The sequence below is a fragment of the Mucor mucedo genome (assembly GCF_025094135.1).
Source record: "Mucor mucedo strain NRRL 3635 chromosome Unknown EV154scaffold_118, whole genome shotgun sequence".
In the NCBI taxonomy this organism is placed as follows: Eukaryota; Fungi; Mucoromycota; class Mucoromycetes; order Mucorales; family Mucoraceae; genus Mucor; species Mucor mucedo.
In genome coordinates, this window is record NW_026252402.1 from 18841 (window position 1) to 34999 (window position 16159).

The 16159-nt window shown below is 36.8% G+C and overlaps 6 protein-coding genes across 6 annotated transcripts; 2 read left to right on the forward strand and 4 right to left on the reverse strand.

Moving 5' to 3' along the window:
* Positions 1 to 364: 364 nt before the first annotated feature.
* Positions 365 to 1214, reverse strand: EV154DRAFT_522783 (uncharacterized protein). The gene has a single exon (XM_051603035.1). The coding sequence runs from the start codon at positions 1139 to 1141 to the stop codon at positions 389 to 391; it is 753 nt and encodes a 250-aa protein (XP_051453329.1). The 5' UTR covers positions 1142 to 1214; the 3' UTR covers positions 365 to 388.
* On the reverse strand, positions 1215 to 3048 carry EV154DRAFT_545527 (general substrate transporter). The gene is made up of 2 exons (XM_051604660.1): positions 2898 to 3048; positions 1215 to 2815 (listed from the first exon to the last, which is right to left on the reverse strand). Exons 1-2 carry the CDS (start codon positions 2952 to 2954, stop codon positions 1427 to 1429), a joined length of 1446 nt encoding a protein of 481 aa, XP_051453330.1. The 5' UTR covers positions 2955 to 3048; the 3' UTR covers positions 1215 to 1426.
* Positions 3049 to 5223, reverse strand: EV154DRAFT_522788 (uncharacterized protein). The gene is made up of 3 exons (XM_051603036.1): positions 4838 to 5223; positions 4662 to 4718; positions 3049 to 4592 (listed from the first exon to the last, which is right to left on the reverse strand). The coding sequence occupies exons 1-3, from the start codon at positions 4848 to 4850 to the stop codon at positions 3118 to 3120; spliced, it is 1545 nt and encodes a 514-aa protein (XP_051453331.1). The 5' UTR covers positions 4851 to 5223; the 3' UTR covers positions 3049 to 3117.
* Positions 5224 to 10134: 4911 nt separating this feature from the next.
* EV154DRAFT_471218 (uncharacterized protein) lies at positions 10135 to 12805 on the reverse strand. The gene is made up of 4 exons (XM_051597869.1): positions 11137 to 12805; positions 10956 to 11077; positions 10697 to 10898; positions 10135 to 10633 (listed from the first exon to the last, which is right to left on the reverse strand). The coding sequence occupies exons 1-4, from the start codon at positions 12779 to 12781 to the stop codon at positions 10242 to 10244; spliced, it is 2361 nt and encodes a 786-aa protein (XP_051453332.1). The 5' UTR covers positions 12782 to 12805; the 3' UTR covers positions 10135 to 10241.
* Positions 12806 to 12939: 134 nt separating this feature from the next.
* Positions 12940 to 14522, forward strand: EV154DRAFT_522797 (WD40-repeat-containing domain protein). Its single transcript, XM_051603037.1, has 10 exons — positions 12940 to 13068; positions 13130 to 13200; positions 13268 to 13333; positions 13389 to 13475; positions 13535 to 13598; positions 13661 to 13713; positions 13774 to 13816; positions 13866 to 13943; positions 13996 to 14197; positions 14251 to 14522. Exons 1-10 carry the CDS (start codon positions 12951 to 12953, stop codon positions 14489 to 14491), a joined length of 1023 nt encoding a protein of 340 aa, XP_051453333.1. The 5' UTR covers positions 12940 to 12950; the 3' UTR covers positions 14492 to 14522.
* Positions 14523 to 15457: 935 nt separating this feature from the next.
* Positions 15458 to 16065, forward strand: EV154DRAFT_450203 (DNA-directed RNA polymerase I, II, and III subunit RPABC5). The gene is made up of 3 exons (XM_051597201.1): positions 15458 to 15606; positions 15680 to 15774; positions 15839 to 16065. Exons 1-3 carry the CDS (start codon positions 15512 to 15514, stop codon positions 15871 to 15873), a joined length of 225 nt encoding a protein of 74 aa, XP_051453334.1. The 5' UTR covers positions 15458 to 15511; the 3' UTR covers positions 15874 to 16065.
* Positions 16066 to 16159: the final 94 nt, after the last annotated feature.

Here is a 16159-nt window from a genome sequence, read left to right on the forward strand (position 1 = left end):
CGCCGCCCTTAATTGAGCGATTGAGAAGATACTATGGATGTGGAGTGTATGCAGGCAAAGTATTTTGTATGATTATCGCGTTGGATTATTTAATTTGGAAGTTTCTTGAATACTTGTTTCCTGAAGAGACGATTGAAAAGGCTGTGGTTTTCCCGTATCAAAAGTACCGTGCGTATTTTAATGGAGATTCAAGTAGTTATAAGATGCGTCATCCTAATCATAATGTGATTGTAGAAGAGGACGAAACAGATTTAATAGATTAACCGATTTGGGGCGGGGAATCAAAAGAGGAAAAAGGGAAAAGATTACACAAAATGTAGTGCATATGGTATTCTCCGAAAAATGCAAAATAAAGAAAGGAGGCTTTTTATGTATAATTTTTTTTTTTTTATTTCTTACAAATCACTATGTCAGTAGCTATTTTTAAATTTCTCTTTTGATATTTGCGCATAATGTAATGTTCAGCCAATATAAATCGTTGAGCAGCAATATAACCATTTAGACTCATTTCGATCCAAGTAGTTTGATCCAGCCTTGAAACCGCCACCCACTCACATAAATATTTCCAACATTTGACTAATTGTTCTGTCATCTGTATTTTTCCAAATAGAATCTTGAGTAAGTTCTCTCGAAAGGCGATTGGATTCACGGTATTCGAAAGCTTCTTATCTTGACGTAACTTTTCAAATTCGGTCAAGAGTAATCGGGGTGCATGATTGCTTTGTGGACCTCCTACTCTGCTACAATATCGAATAATCTCAATAAACACCCTGCATAGTATCACTGTAGATGGCTTGACAGCGTGTGTAGGTTTAGTTGCTTCCGCGGGTATATTGTCATTCTTTTCACTATCTTCACTCTCTTCGTCGTCATCCTCATCATCATAAACAGGCAGTGGTGGTGGTGGTGGTGCTTGTGATGGTACTGTCAGTGAATCAAGTAATTTAGGTTCCTGGATTAATTCCACTAATTCTTCATAATGTTCACAGTGCCTTGGTCTCACATTGTTTTGTAAGCGGTATAATTCATTAGCAATCCATTCAGTCATTGTTACTACAGTGCCTGTAACAGTATCATTAAATCGAACGGGATCAGGAGGACAGCTGGAAGGATGTGCAAGGTCTTTAAAACACACATTCATATTTTATATAAAGAAGGAAAGGTGGGGATATGAGTAATAATAAAAAAGAAAGAAGAAAAAAAGAGGATTCATTTGCTCCTTTTATATGAAAAATGCCGATGCACGAAGCCTAATAAGGCAAACGGCAGCCGGACTCCATAAAGAGTAATGGAGGAAATAGTGTGGCACAACACAAAAAAAAAAAAAGTTTTGTGGTCACCATTTGCTAAATTAGCCGAGTTAAATTCGGACCGTCTAAAAAAGTCAATTGTCTATTTAGGCTTTTTTTTTTTCTTTAATTGCATCTTATACACGAATAGGCTCATAACTACAGGGATAAAGTGAGTACCCAGAACGAATGACATCTTCTGGACTTCTCCCCTTTGTTTCAGGCAGAATAACAATGGCCACCATCGTCAGTGCAAACAAACAGCCTCCAAACAAGTAAAACACTTGCCCTTGACCCATGATGTTTCTTAAAACCAAGAATCCGGCAGACACAGCAAAATTAGAAATCATGTTGGATGCAAGTCCTACAGAACATGCACTGGATACAGCTTGCGTTTCCACCAACTCTGGTATCATCAGAAACGGAATTGGCCCAAGTCCAATAGCAAACGCTGCAACAAATCCAAGAATGGCCAAGGCTGACATTTGATTATGTCCGCTCTCAATACTCCAGCCTAACAACATTCCCATCAAAGCCATAGTGCATGACGAGACCAGAAATAAAGAACGTCGTCCCACTTTATCCATTAAGCTTGCAGAAACCGTTGTCATGATCAGATTGACGACAGATATAAATACGGTGATCTTACCGGAGGATTCGGGAAACACAGATCCCATAATTGAGGTTGAGTAAAAGATGACAGCATTAATCCCTGATAATTGTTGTGCCAACTGCAGGAGTAACACAATCATTAACGGACGTCGATACTGAGAAGAAATCAGGAATTTCCAAATGTTTATATTTGTTGTTTGTGATACAATGGCTGTTGTTTCTTCTTCTCCAACCTGGTTGGACCAGTCTCTACGCCATTCATTAATCTCTTCATCCACTTCATCCACAGAGCTACCCCTTAATCGAAGCAAGGATTGACGCGCCCGATTAAATCCTCCTGGCAACGAAGCAAGATAACGCGGGGAATCCACACAAAATGGTAATAAACAGGATTGCATAACCGCCAACAAAACACCAACTCCTAGAATATATCGCCATCCTGTGAGTGTAGACCATGAAAGACTAATGACTTGAGCAGCCATAATACCTACCACAATCGCAAGCTGATTTAAAGCACCAAAGAACCCACGATGGGATTTAGGAACACATTCAGCTAAATAAGCAGGTACGACCACGGTAACAACACCACTTCCTAAACCAGATAAAAATCTACCCAGCATCATGGTATGTGGCGTTGCTGCCAATGTTGTGATGAGGGAGCCAATCGCTAACAATCCGTTCGTACCAAACAAGGTCAATCTTCTACCATATCGATCATTGAAATAAGACGCACTCAGCGCACCTATTAATCCTCCTGCTGTCAATATTGACACCACAAGTGCGTATTGCGAATCCGCCATGGGGATACAAACAGGTAAGCCTGCTATAACTACAGTCGAAGGGTTGCTACATTTCGAAATAACTTGCTGAGGGGTGTTTAGTTCGCCATTATGATAACCATACTGAAAAGCGCCCTATATATATTTTTTAAACATGGAGTCATTAGTCTGCTTATATAAAAAAGATAGTTTATTATATAAAAGAAAAATAAAGTACCAGCAGTATGGATATGACTACAAAGATTAGGTATGATGTAAGTCCTGTGTTGGACATTGGTTATACTAATGGTTCAATTGAAAAAATAAAATAAAATAAAAGAACGGGCTCGTGTGATTAAAAAAGGTATAAATAGGGGGAGGAGTCATTTGAGAAAGAAAGAGGGGTGATATTCTGTAAAAGGAAATTTATCTGTGTGTAGGTGTGTGTGTGTGCTTTTTTACCGTTTATTATAATGCCTTGAAGATACTTTTTTGTGTGATTGTTGATGATGATTTTCTAACTTGCTTTGACTAACAGCAATGGAGATAGCTACCATGGGGTCCCCCTTAGCTTCATCCAAAGCGTTTTGTAATAAAACCAAATCAATTTGTGGTAATACATTAATCATGTAATTTAACGCTGTACTTTGACTGGTAAATTCACCTTGACTATTGATCGTGGTAGTGCTGCCAAACGAACTTGGTGTACTGGAACTGGATCGAGGGGTACGAATAGGTGAGGATACATCTTTACCGTAGTTCGTACACAAGGGTGATAATGTCTTGTTCATGGCATCCACACTGGATTTCTTCTTTCGTGGTGTGGGAGAGGATGCTCGTTGATTCATAGTCGTTAGTCGAATTGCAGCAGGTGTTCGTATCTGTTGCAATTGATGATCATAGCGTGGTATCTGTGTAGATCGAGATAGACTTAATTTACTTAGTGATTTACCAAATAATCCACTGCCGCTGTGATAATTAGAAGGTGTATGAGGTGTATAATAATTGCTACTGGAAGCCAATAAAGACTTGTTGTCCATGCGTCGTGTACTTGATTGAGCCCCACCTGCTTTTTTGAGGAACATGGAGATAGAGCCACTAAAAGAGCCACTCATGCTACCAAAGGTATTCTCGGAGAGAGGCACTTCAGGCGATACAAAACGAGCAGGGGGAACATAGCCTTCCAACATGGGCTCTGGTTTTCCTTTTTCTCGGTTCGCTTTACACCAGGCAGGAATGGGTGATTCTGCCTTGAGACATAAATCCAATGTCTTTTCATAAAAGGCTACACGTTCATAGATATCGGGAATTCGCATCATTTCATCATAGGATCTTTCCACGTATTTTTGAGGTTGATGGAGCTTCCCTTGTTGTAATTGTTGCTTGTGCTGTAATTTTTTTTCGTTTTGGCGTCGGGCACTTTTGGCAGATCGTTGGGATTTCTTACTGGAGATAGAGGTGCGTCTGGAATGCGATTTTGAACTGCTACCGGTATTGGGAAGCTGATCATTCAAGAAGAAGGAGTCGCTGAATTTAGGTGTAGGAGAAGTATAGTTTTCGATGGGTGGTGGCATCACTTCTACCTGAATCTTTTCTTCATCCTCGGTCCTGAAGATGGTACGTGTTGGTAAAGTAGGTGATACTTTAATCTCTTTAAACTGAGTCAATAACGAAGAGAAATCATCGGATAAATTCAGCTTGTAAGAGAGAATTGAAAGAGGTGCTTCAACCAGTGTCTTTTCCTCTTCCTTTTCTTGTGGAATAACTTCCTCTTCCGCTGTCTTTTCTTCTACTATCGGTTCCTCTTCCGTCTTTTCCTGGATAAACGTGGGCTCCTCAGACTCCGTCTTTTCATCCGGTTTTTGTAAGATGGTGTGCCTTGTCAAAGGAGTTGCTAGTGCTTGTTCTGGTGAAACCATCGTAGGCGATCCTGCTGCATCCCAAAAATTGACATTTTAAATTCTCCGACATTTTTTACATTTCATGTGCTTCATATATTTACCATCAGCTGCAAAGTCATCAATGAACGACTGTAAATCACGAATCTGATCTAGGACATCTGTTTAAGTATATAAAAAATCCAAAAGAAAGAGAGAGTAGAGACAAGTAAGAAAGGGTAATTAAAGTTGTATACATATTTGAAAGGGCAATTGCTGTGTTTCTGCATAAAACTCGTACCTTTAGAAGCCATTTTTAGGGGCGTAGATTTGTTGAGGAAAAAAGAGGAAGAGAGAGAGAGAGAGAGAGACTAAATAAAATAGAAAATTGCTATTCAGTCCACCATAGTTTTTTTATTATATTTCAATCACTTAAAAATGTCCTCAACACCTTAAATTCCAATATAATTTAATGGCCCAACTCCCTCTCTCTCTCTCTTTCCTTTGCTTTCTTGCTTGCGAGCTCGCGCGCTTGTACTCCTAAACGTTGATCCGGGACTTTTTAAAAATCTACTCTGTTTTTGTTTGTATCATGTTTTTAACTAAGCCTATTAATTGTTTGTACAAACATTTAATGCGTGATTTCCTCAAATCTCTAACTATATTTTCAATTGAGAAGGGTTGTGGCAGATCATCATATTTAATAATAAAAAATTTAGAATCATTATAGAAATGTTGTATTTGTTCTTTTGTGGAACCCCAATGATTTAATGCAACGTGGCACGAAATAAGACATGTATAATATCTACACGTTACCATACACAAATCACTTATGAGGCGCAGTCTGTAATAAGAAACTTTGAGTCTGCTGATATAACCATAGTTAAATCCCAATAAGAAGCCTCCAACCCCCTTTTCTTATTATGCCACTCCATATATTAAATTAAGCAACATTTTTTTTTCTTCGCTTTCTTTGTCAACATTGACCACGCATGTAGCCTCGTCCTTGCTTTTTCATCCATCTCTCTATATAAAAGAGGATGTTTCCGTCGGCTAAAGATTTACCGAATATACGTCTTTTGTCCATTCATCCGTGGATTTGACCTTTTGGTTACAATTTATTGTATAACAAACATTGGCTTTAATAGCATGATACAAGGCTTGCTTACAAAGATTACAAGATGCCACAATGATATCAGCGGCGTTTTCTTTGGATCGAAGGGGGGGGGGGTAAAAAAGTAGAATAGATTCACTTGTAAATCTGTTATCTGTCCAACAATGTTTGATATTTAACACATCACATGTAATTTATCATTACATCGCAAACCCTTTTTTTTTCTTTTGGAACGGAGGCCTTATATCAGACTATGATCTTTCTAACGGATCAGTCATCAATGAAATTCGTTCATGGTGACGAATGATCGGTGGTCAGGGCAACAAAAATAAAAAAAATCCAGACAGTGAATATAAGGGGGACCCCAAGCTGCACCAGTCACTTCATAACAATGCCCTAGGAAATAGAACATTCCCAAGGAAACGGTATAGCCTCAAAGGGGAACTCTAATTCTATCTTTAGGCGTCATGACGTTTAAAGCCATTGATTGTAACAAAAAAAAAAAAAATAGATCCCGTTTATTTTCTTTTTCTTCTTCCTTTGCTGTGTTTATAATAGGATCGCGATTAAACTCTGTTTTTAGGAAAATGACTCTATCTGCACAAAATATAAAAGGTTTTTGTCAGACGCTGACTACGCAGAATTTTAAGAATCAGATAAAAAATTGATTACCGCCTACGCGCTAAAAACTCGAATCCATGTCTGAAGCAAAACAAAAAGGACGTTCCGAGGATTTGTATTATCGTCGTTCATTATAAAATGCTTATACATCATTTTAGTGACTTCATTGAGAAGCTTTGTCATCACTCCAGTGACATCTTGACTGGCCAAAAAGTTGAAGCCTAATTATGGTCATCGTACCATTCCTTTTTTTTTTGGCTTTGTTTCCGCCAAAAGACTTCGCCGCGATGTGCCACTTTTGCTGGAAAAAAAACACGATCTGCAAATAACTCATTTTCGTGCCTTTTCGGAGGTTTAAAAATAGTAAAAACAGTAATAATCCCCCCACCTGCCAAAAATATAACCATTTTACTCTCGCCTCAAAATTAATTTCAGTTGTTACTCATCAATTAGGACAATCAATTCGGATAATCCTTTTATTTTTTTTTTATTTTCATTTTTTTAGCCTAGAAAGATTTGCCTTGATTTAATATTTTTACCGTAGTATTCTTAGTTTCTTGATTTTTCCACCTGCGGCTAGACTTATAGACCTTGTCAAAATCCACTCCCGAATCTATCTCTGGTTAATTCATATGTGCTACTTAACCAATCTAAAAATAGCAATCTTTCTAAAAAAAAAATTGAGCTCGAGTAGTGATTTACATAGTAATTTTCATCATGATAGAAGACTATTCAGTTCAACCATTTTTTTTTTTCATTCTACATATTCCATTCTGTAAGCAAATAATCATTCATCCTTTATATTTTTCTTTTAAACTAGCTCTCAATTGTTTCGTTAATCAAGTTAATTCTGACTACGCTTTTTTTTTCTTTTTTTCTGTAGGCTGAGCTTTATGGGTTATTTTGATGCGTGTAACCTCCAGATATAGCCTAGTTGATCCCCAATTATAAGTTTATTACCCAAAAAAAGGTATTCTTGGGATCAAATTAGTTGACCACTTATTAAGTCGTCTTAAAACCATAATCCCATGAGATACGAGGGCTTTTTATTTATTATCGATCTTTTTTCTTCTTCTAAATACTCAACCCTCAAGGAACACACGGAAAGCTCAAAAATATTGTTGTGTTCTCTAAACATTAGTTCGCGTCAACAACTAATTGCAAATTTGAAATAACTTCAATTAAATTCAAGATAAATGAACTCTTAGACATTTTAATTCGGGACACAATCTAAAATAAACGAGTAACTATATCATCTGCACCTAATTACAAGCAATAAAGCGTCAGGACTTTCAATGAAACTCTATGTAAGTTTAAATAGCCAAATAAGTATAAACCCTATTTGTAAACTGCCAATCGAATACTTGTTATTGATTATATCCTGGATTATAGTATTAAAAATAATGACATATTAAGATGAATAACCAAACAATATATATATATATATGAATCACGTATTAGTACGCTTAATTTTTTTGGAGTCGTTGAAGACTTTAAATAATTTTGTATATCACTTTGTGACGAGTAATAATATTATAATGCTATGTCAAGGAATACATTCTGACATACCGCAAACATAGCTTTTAAATATTTCATGCATCTCGCTGTCGCTGTATTTACTCTTTCTTAATATCTGGTTTTTCTTGCTTAATGCACAGAGACAATGATTGAATGTTTAAAAAAAGTTAGGCTGTTGTATTAAGCTACCACCTATAGTAAGAAGGTCTTGCTTTGAACATTCGTGAGTGAGCATTCCCCTTATTCGATTTAAGCAGACGATAAATGAAAAGACTAATTTTTAATCGTGTTTTATTTTTAGGTGGGTCGTATACCTGGCATTGTTTCATCACTGCTTTAATAAAATATCCTATTGTGTTAGAAGACAGTGAGAGAGAGAGAAATTTTACAACCTTGTTAGGGTTGTTTCAATTGCATTTACAAGCTCTTTATTTTAAAAGAAAGATACCACCAAGTTTCTCAGTTTGCGCAGCAGATATGGTCTGTATATTCCATTCACAAGCAATGACCCCAAAGACCATCTCTCTTTCACACAAAATACAAGACATTTACATTAAGACACATATTAGAAAAGACAAAGTGGTTTTTATTATTAAAAAAAAATGGAGACTCGCTAGCCAGTTTCAATAAGAGAAAACTGCCCAAGTGCAACTGCGAGGAAGTCAGTCTCCGTGTGCACTCACCCACTTTTTATTAGTTTTGATGGCTCTCAAAAAGGGCTCCCGTGTATCACCACAAGGAGGTCAAAACACCATGTTCTCAATCTATGAACGTTCTACCCCTTGGGGTTTCATTTATTCATTGACCAATTCCGACTTACACGACGAGGGACCTATTTCTTCCAAACTCAGGAGTACACAACCGGCAAGTAGAATGTTACTTTCGAATCACCAAAAAGACAACTCCTACTCTTTAGCTAGGGCACCTGAAATATGTTCCAAACGGTAAAAAGTGAAGTTGAATTCACCTTGAGTAGCTTGTTAAATAATTTCCCCTAGACCGTTCTCTACATTAAACCGAGTGGGGAAGGTGACGTTACCCAGAAACTAATCATAATCGTCCAGTATCCCAGCAAAAAAAAAGCCACGAAACCTGGCATCTTGGGAATCATCCAAAAGCACCCAGTGAAGAAATGCCTAGACAACAATCACCCCAAATAGGCACACGATAACGAAATACCTTGACGAAGCAACTATCCTGGAGCGCAAGTGGTGCCGTGTGACTTCAAGTACAAACACCAAGGACTCACCCTCAATGAAGACTTTTGGCACGAAGAAGAAAGAAAGAAAGAAAGAAAGAAAAAAACGCCCAAAATTTTTTTTAATCACTTTGTAAACAAACAGTTTGACGTCACTTGTTTGTTCGTCTGTTAAGCATATAGTAGTAATCATGCATGTTGTCAAAAGAAAGAAGCACTTCATTTAAAAAACCAGCCTCTTTATGCGTTAATTTTTATACAAGTCTTTGTGGTCGGATTTTCATGTTGCAGTATCTCCTTTTTATGCACTTTGATTCGGGTGTTTGGTATTGTTTTGTCAGTCTTTGGATAAAACAAATGGTACTTATGCTTAAAAGTTCGAAGGTTTTTTTCTGGGTGCTTACGGAAAGAAGATTGATCCGATATGGATGCTTTAATTTACATAATTGGTCAGTATAATTACAGACTTCCACGACGGTATTAGATTTTGCTTGTTAATCGAAACTGTAACATCAATTAGACTATGCAATGTTAGGTATTAGCCCACCAATTTCATAAGCATCAAGATTACATAAATACCAATAAATATCAAAACAATAACATGATATAAGCATCGTGATTATAGAAATGCTAGTAATCATATAAATAATAACAGCATATGCAATGCTTTCGTTTTTATTATGCAAAAAAAAAAAAAAAAAAAAAATAAAAAAACAAGAGACTAGAACCATGATGCATTTACGAAAACTAAAATTCCACGGTTGGGATCAAACGCATCATCACCCATGAACTTGATAGCAAGCTCCATACTTTCATCGCTATTTATGACCACATTGTTGTGATGTACATCGTTTCCACGCGGATATGAATATTCGTTCCATTTATCACTGCCAGTTTCATGAACGATCCTTTGACTTAAGTCCTTGAATGTAGCATCCCGTCTTAAGCCAAACACATACTGTTTGTGAGTGAAGTTGTCAGGCAAATAGGTAATGCACCAATATACTGAAGTTTGGGTTGATTGTGATTCATCAGTAGGTCGTTCAATCTTCATTTTTTATGAATTTTTTGCGAGAGAAAAGAAAGGCTTAAAATAAAACTCGCCAGGGAGTATTGATAAACGAAAATGATCGATTGAAAAAAATAGCCCGTTCCATTTAAGTATAAGCGCTTTGATTTATATTACAAATATCTCTTATACAATTGTTTTTTATTGATTTATACATATTTTTATATTACTATATTTTTGTTTTTTTATTCCATATCCATATCCATGCTCTTAACAACTGTAGATTCTTCAACGGACTTGTCTAAACCACCTCTATATAATTCTGTATTCCACTTGGGGAAAATACGCTTGTAAAGACACATGGTGATTGTGTCTTGTTGTGTTAATGTTCCATCGAATATACATTTCATGTAACCATGAGTACCCAGCGATTCACTAATATGACCGACACGACCATATTTTGATGTAAGTTGAACGGGTTTAAACCAGTAAATATCTTCAACGTTGAAGAACATGAATCGGATAACAGCTGATCTCTTATGACATTTGAAGGGATGACCACTCAAAATAATACGCTTAGCGATAATACGCTTAACATCGACATCCATGAATGTACCTGAAGATACCAAAATAGGTTCTATCAAAAAGGGAATGTCAATACCGACTTCCTGTTACAATAGAACAATAATATCAAACTTACCATTCACATTGTCAGTTTCTTTATAGAACATAACGGGCATTTTTCCAAAGACAACAGGACCATAAACTGTTGCAACATAGGAGCGACCCAACTTTTGGAAACGTTCGAATTTGTGAACATGGTTGGTACCCTTATTTGTGTTTTGAGAATAAATGGGACGAACGTTATATCTTCTGAAACCCATATGCATAACCAAAGGATCCTATTTTTAAACTTTTGTTAAAAACAGCTCTACATAACGCTTATATTGTATTCTTACCTTTGATCGGACAGTTCCTTCATATGCGTTATCACGTTGCACTTGCAAGTTGATGAGGGACATCTTGTGTTCATATTGCAAGAGACCAAAAACAATGAAAGGTCTAGTTTTATCGTAAGCCTCTAAAAAAAATATACATTAATAACTTGTATCTTCTAAAACTTCTTGTAAATCAACTTACGGAAAGCTTGGATAGGAACATTGCTAATGTGAATAGTGATTCTTCTACCGGGTTTCACGGCACCTACAATAGCTTGGTTGATAACACGCATCTTGGTACGACCAAAGTTCTCGAAACGGAAGATTCTTCCGTAATCGATAGGAAGGTTCTCATAAGGATCCCAAGGAGAAGTTCTGAAGGATTGAAGACCACGATAGCGAGCAAAACGTTCTCTTGCGGTAATATGCATAGGTGTATCAATCTCGTCGGGGAAATCGTTATGGTTTTCGAATTCGCTCTGTCGGTTTTTGAGGTATTCTTCATACTGTCTAGCTTCTTCCTCGGCATCGAATTCATCCTTGTAGCCATCTTTACCCTCCATCTCAATTTCCTCATAATCATCCTCATCTTCTTCAGGATAAGCAGGCTTGACGACATCATCATCATCCTCATCGTCCATCATCTTATCCTCCTCCTCTTCTTCTTCTTCACTATAATCAGCATCTTCTTCATCGACAATCCAAGCAGCTTGATAAGATGAGGTACCCTTGGGGACACGTTTCTTAATTTGATCATCACCATCCAAGTTACGCATACGACGCACACGAGCATCGGCTTGAGCTAATTCTTCCTCAGTGGGCCAGGTTTGCTCATTTTCCATCAAATCAGGTACATTTTCAGAGATTAAATCATCCTGTTCTTCAGGCTTGGGGGTATCAATGACATTGGCATCCTCGTCCATATCACCATGAGATATATCAGCGCTGGTGATCTTCTCGACTTGGAAATCACCAAAGTTTTGGAGATGTACAAGACGGTTAGCGTTGAAAGGGTTACCACGAGCAAACCCGGTGACTTTGAGTGTTCCAAGTTCGGCAGAAGTAGCATCAAATTCAACATTTTCAGCAAGCATATAAGGATGATTATCTCTCCAAGACATAGGCTTAGGACGTTGAGAGGTAATATAACGCAAGACACTGATACAGTCATTATCATTATCTAAAGTAAACAAGTGCTCCTGTTCAGGCACGAATTGTTGGACAAAAGACAATAGAGATTTTCTCAAACTGGTGCGAAGTTTGACAGGTGTGTTTTCGATGTTTTGAATGACAGGTACGACATTGACAAGACCTTGGTTTAAGACACCCAAGAGACAGTTGATGCCAAATTGATCGACTTCGACATCGGCAGACATCAATAAAATACCAAAATCGGCAACCTTAAAGGCATCGAGACAGTCAATGAAGTTACGCTTGAGAGGAACCAATTGAACCTTTTGCTTGAAGCGTTCTACGTTTAAAATAGTTGATTCTTCTGTAGCATGAGGAGGCATGGCTTCACTCAAAGAAGCATAAAGAGCTTCGATGGCAGCACCCACTTGGCTGTCAGGACATAAAGGTAAAACAGGCACGATCTTGGGTGCACCTTGACGTCCTTCAAATAATCTACTGATACGAGTGATGTCTTCACGCTTCTTTTGTTGTAAAATCTTGGCGGCATGACGACGATCGGTCTTGGACACAGGCTTGAGAGCGTTGGCCTGTTTGACAGAAGTACGGTTGATTTTACCTTTGGAAACTTCTCTCAAAGCACCTTTGGAAGCATGACGACTTTTGAAGGGCTTGTTAGACTGATGGGAATTACCAGCTCTATGACGATGTTCCATATTGACTGAAGAATATAAAATAACTGTATTCAAAAGAGGCTTTCCTTATTTTCATGTTAAAAACTTTTTCTTTCCCGGCCGCCGTAGAGCAGTCACTTTTTTTTTCTTTCGAAAATGTCAAAATAGAAAAAAAAAAGTCGAGGAAAAACTTCCTTAATCTAGAAGCATCATGAGTATAAAAAGCATCACCCCTCTGTTTGATTTAAAAGGCCATGAAGCCTCTGTTCTTGCTGTCGAATATGCCAAAACGTCTCTTTTGGGCGAACATATTTTAGCTTCGGGCTCTGGTAAAAAAAACAAGGCTGTAGTCTATTTAAAGGGCATTTTTGTTTAAACGGTTTTCTGTAGAGGATAATACCTGTCGATTGTGGGACATTCGTTCCCAACAAGCCGTGAGAAAAATCAGCTTGAGCGAACCTGTAAAGTAGCATATTCAAACTGCTGTCTACATATCTGACGTTTTTTTTATTTTTATGCATGAAAAAGGTTACAAGCATAAAGTTTGGTAAAAAATCCGGATCTTCGTCATTATATTTGTCTTCAGGCACAAAAGTACGAAAAAAAAAAAAAAAAGCATATATGGAGATATACTTATTATGTACTGCAGGTTCACACTTTTGATTTGAGATCAGAAGGAGCTAGTTTCGCCCAACCAATCCAAACATATGAATTCAGTAATGATGAAATTAACAGTGTAATTTATATATATATATATGCATAACTTGACGCAGCATATTAAATATTACTTCACAGATCGACGTGAATGAAAACAACAAATATTTAGCAACTGCTGATGATGATGGCGTTGTGAATGTCAGTAAAGTATACGCTATTTTTATATGTTTTTAATTAGAAACAAATGGTTGACCGTTTTACTAGTTGATCTTGGTAGTCATAAAATTCATAAGAAGTCCTCAAAGAAGCACAATAATGTAAGTCCATTGCGTTTCTATAAATAAATAAAAAACTAATCTTTGGCTCATACTGCCCAGATCTGTATGTCTGTAAGCTTTCGCGCAAAGAAGTCTTGGGAAGGTAAAAGCAGCAAACCATTAAAGAGGAAAAGTAACTCATAAAGTATTAGTATGGTCCGGGGGAATGGATAGTAAATTATATGAATGGGATTTCTCTCGTGGGTTACCTACCAACATATACGATATGAGTAAGTTACAGTGTAAATAATTCCTGTTTTGGCTATTTATCATAAGCTATAGATTCAAAGGAGCCCACAACCGCACAAATGTTCAATCCTCCTTTTGTTTATAAAGTGGCTACATCACCTGATGGTGAATGGATTGCCGCTAGTCTCGGAGATTCCACTATACAATTATTATCACCTCCAAACAAGAAGCAAAAAAGATTTGAATTGAAGGAAATTAGACTTTCTGATGGTCATAATTCAATGGTCAACTGTTTGTAGGTTTTACACTATATTATTACTATTCTTTTTGACGATTTTTTTGTTGTAGGTCCTTTTTGACAGGCACTAAAAATGAACTAAATCTTATCTCTGGCGCTGCTAATGGTAGAGTAGCCATTTGGAACCCTAGCTCCAAGACACCTATCCAACAAATGTATAAATTGGATGATGCGATTGGTAAGGTCAATGATTTGGAAGCATATATTTTTGGTGATCACGTCCAAATTGCAGTTGCTGGTACAGGTGAATCCGGTGATTTGGGTGCATTAAAAGTTTACCATTTACAATAAACACACTATAAATACGCTCCGGTCTTTGATATACTGAATAAGATTTGCTTTTTTTTAGAAAGCCAATAAGCAATATTGATCTTGATCCTACTATCTTTTATCTCATTTTCTGTGTCAAACACTCATTTAAACTGTCTTCGTATGAACCAAACAGCAATTTGTAGCTGCTGTTGCTGAGACATAGTTGATTTCAGGTCTCAAATACTATACGTGATTATTAGCATAGCATCCCGACGTTAACCAGCTCTTCTATAAGAAGCATTCGCACACTTTTTCTATACGTTCATTCTTTATGAAGGAAAATAATCTTGGAAAGGTTAATTTATAATTACGCCATTTTGACCAAAGTGCAAGCATATTTTATTGCATCTGTTTTCCTTTTTTTATAATCCTATTTTTCTGCATCATCTGTGGGTCTCTTTATTAATGAAAGATAAGCAAATTCGTCGCAGTTGTTTCTCAATATAAAATATACTCGCTGTTGTGCTAGGTATTTGTTATCTGCTTTTTGGTTTGATATTTCAAAGTAGCCAATTATAAAATGTATGCTATGGATATGGGTAGTACATTCTGTTATCTAGTCAATTCACTGACCTGAAAATTTTGTAAATTTTGGCAATAAGCCTTCGAATTATTAAAAACAAGCTCTCATTGTCTTTATCCTCTTGGTTGTGATATATCTTGGGTTAAGCTGTAAACAAGTACGTCGCTACTAGATACGGAAATACTCTATTTTAAATGGAAAATCGATATTCTAGCCAGAAAAAATTGGGCAGGTCCCATCGGCACAAGCCTTACCGACACCAAGATTCCGATGCATGTAAATATGAACTGTAGTAACTTCACTGTTAAATGGTATCTGTCTAAAAGCTGCTGTTGCTGTGTGACCGGTCACAAAGGCGTGACTTGTATTTTTTATCTGAGCCTTTTTTTTTTTTTTTTTTTTTTTGTTGTAGGGAAAATAAACAAAAACGATTGCACTACTTCCTTTTTTAAAACTCGTTTTACAATACACATAATATGATTATTCCAGTTCGTTGTTTCTCTTGCGGTAAAATTATCGGTAACAAGTGGGATAACTACTTATCCTTATTGCAAGCCGAGTATACTGAAGGGTAAAAATAAAATTAGAAAGAAGAGCTTTATGCTTTGACAATAGAGTCAAATTTTTTTAACATTATATATTAGTGAGGCATTAGACGCTCTTGGACTCAAGCGTTATTGTTGTAGACGTATGGTTTTAACCCATGTCGATTTGATTGAGAAACTCTTGCATTATAATCGTAAGTGGGACATTTTAGTTTTTTTTTCGAGAATGAAGGTGTTAATTTGTTTTCTTGTCTTTAGCTTTGGAACGTTCAAGAGATCGCGGACGTGCTTAAGAATGTTGAAATAAAAAAAAATGTATATGACCCTTATTTCACCCAATTATTCAACCAATTTCAACATGACGACCCTTGTTCTCCTTATTATATTACACATCACGCACTTTCTGTCGCATTCTCTCTAGACACCTTTTTTCCATTGTTTTTTTTTCTTTGTACACAGTAAAATAAAACCAGTGTTTCCATTAATAACAGTGTTTTTTTTGAAATGTGTAGTGACTGTCCCCATTCTCCTCACGCTTTTAACATATAAAAAAAAGTCGGGTTAGGATTTTCGTGAATT

Bases quoted from the DNA above. Each gene is read 5' to 3' on its own strand.
- EV154DRAFT_450203 (XM_051597201.1), top strand. From the start codon at position 15,512: ATGATTATTCCAGTTCGTTGTTTCTCTTGCGGTAAAATTATCGGTAAC. The intron at 15,607-15,679 runs GTAAAAATAAAA...ATTATATATTAG, and splicing joins CAAGCCGAGTATACTGAAGG to TGAGGCATTAGACGCTCTTG. The intron at 15,775-15,838 runs GTAAGTGGGACA...TCTTGTCTTTAG, and splicing joins GAAACTCTTGCATTATAATC to CTTTGGAACGTTCAAGAGAT.
- EV154DRAFT_522788 (XM_051603036.1), bottom strand. The intron at 4,593-4,661 runs GTAAATATATGA...TTTGGGATGCAG, and splicing joins TGATGACTTTGCAGCTGATG to CAGGATCGCCTACGATGGTT.
- EV154DRAFT_471218 (XM_051597869.1), bottom strand. From the start codon at position 12,781: ATGGAACATCGTCATAGAGCTGGTAATTCCCATCAGTCTAACAAGCCC. The intron at 10,899-10,955 runs GTAAGAATACAA...GTTTAAAAATAG, and splicing joins AAGGAACTGTCCGATCAAAG to GATCCTTTGGTTATGCATAT. The intron at 10,634-10,696 runs GTAAGTTTGATA...CCTTTTTGATAG, and splicing joins AGAAACTGACAATGTGAATG to AACCTATTTTGGTATCTTCA.
- EV154DRAFT_522783 (XM_051603035.1), bottom strand. From the start codon at position 1,141: ATGAATGTGTGTTTTAAAGACCTTGCACATCCTTCCAGCTGTCCTCCT.
- EV154DRAFT_545527 (XM_051604660.1), bottom strand. From the start codon at position 2,954: ATGTCCAACACAGGACTTACATCATACCTAATCTTTGTAGTCATATCC. The intron at 2,816-2,897 runs GTACTTTATTTT...AAATATATATAG, and splicing joins TAGTCATATCCATACTGCTG to GGCGCTTTTCAGTATGGTTA.
- EV154DRAFT_522797 (XM_051603037.1), top strand. From the start codon at position 12,951: ATGAGTATAAAAAGCATCACCCCTCTGTTTGATTTAAAAGGCCATGAA. The intron at 13,944-13,995 runs GTAAGTTACAGT...CATAAGCTATAG, and splicing joins TACCAACATATACGATATGA to ATTCAAAGGAGCCCACAACC. The intron at 14,198-14,250 runs GTAGGTTTTACA...TTTTTGTTGTAG, and splicing joins AATTCAATGGTCAACTGTTT to GTCCTTTTTGACAGGCACTA.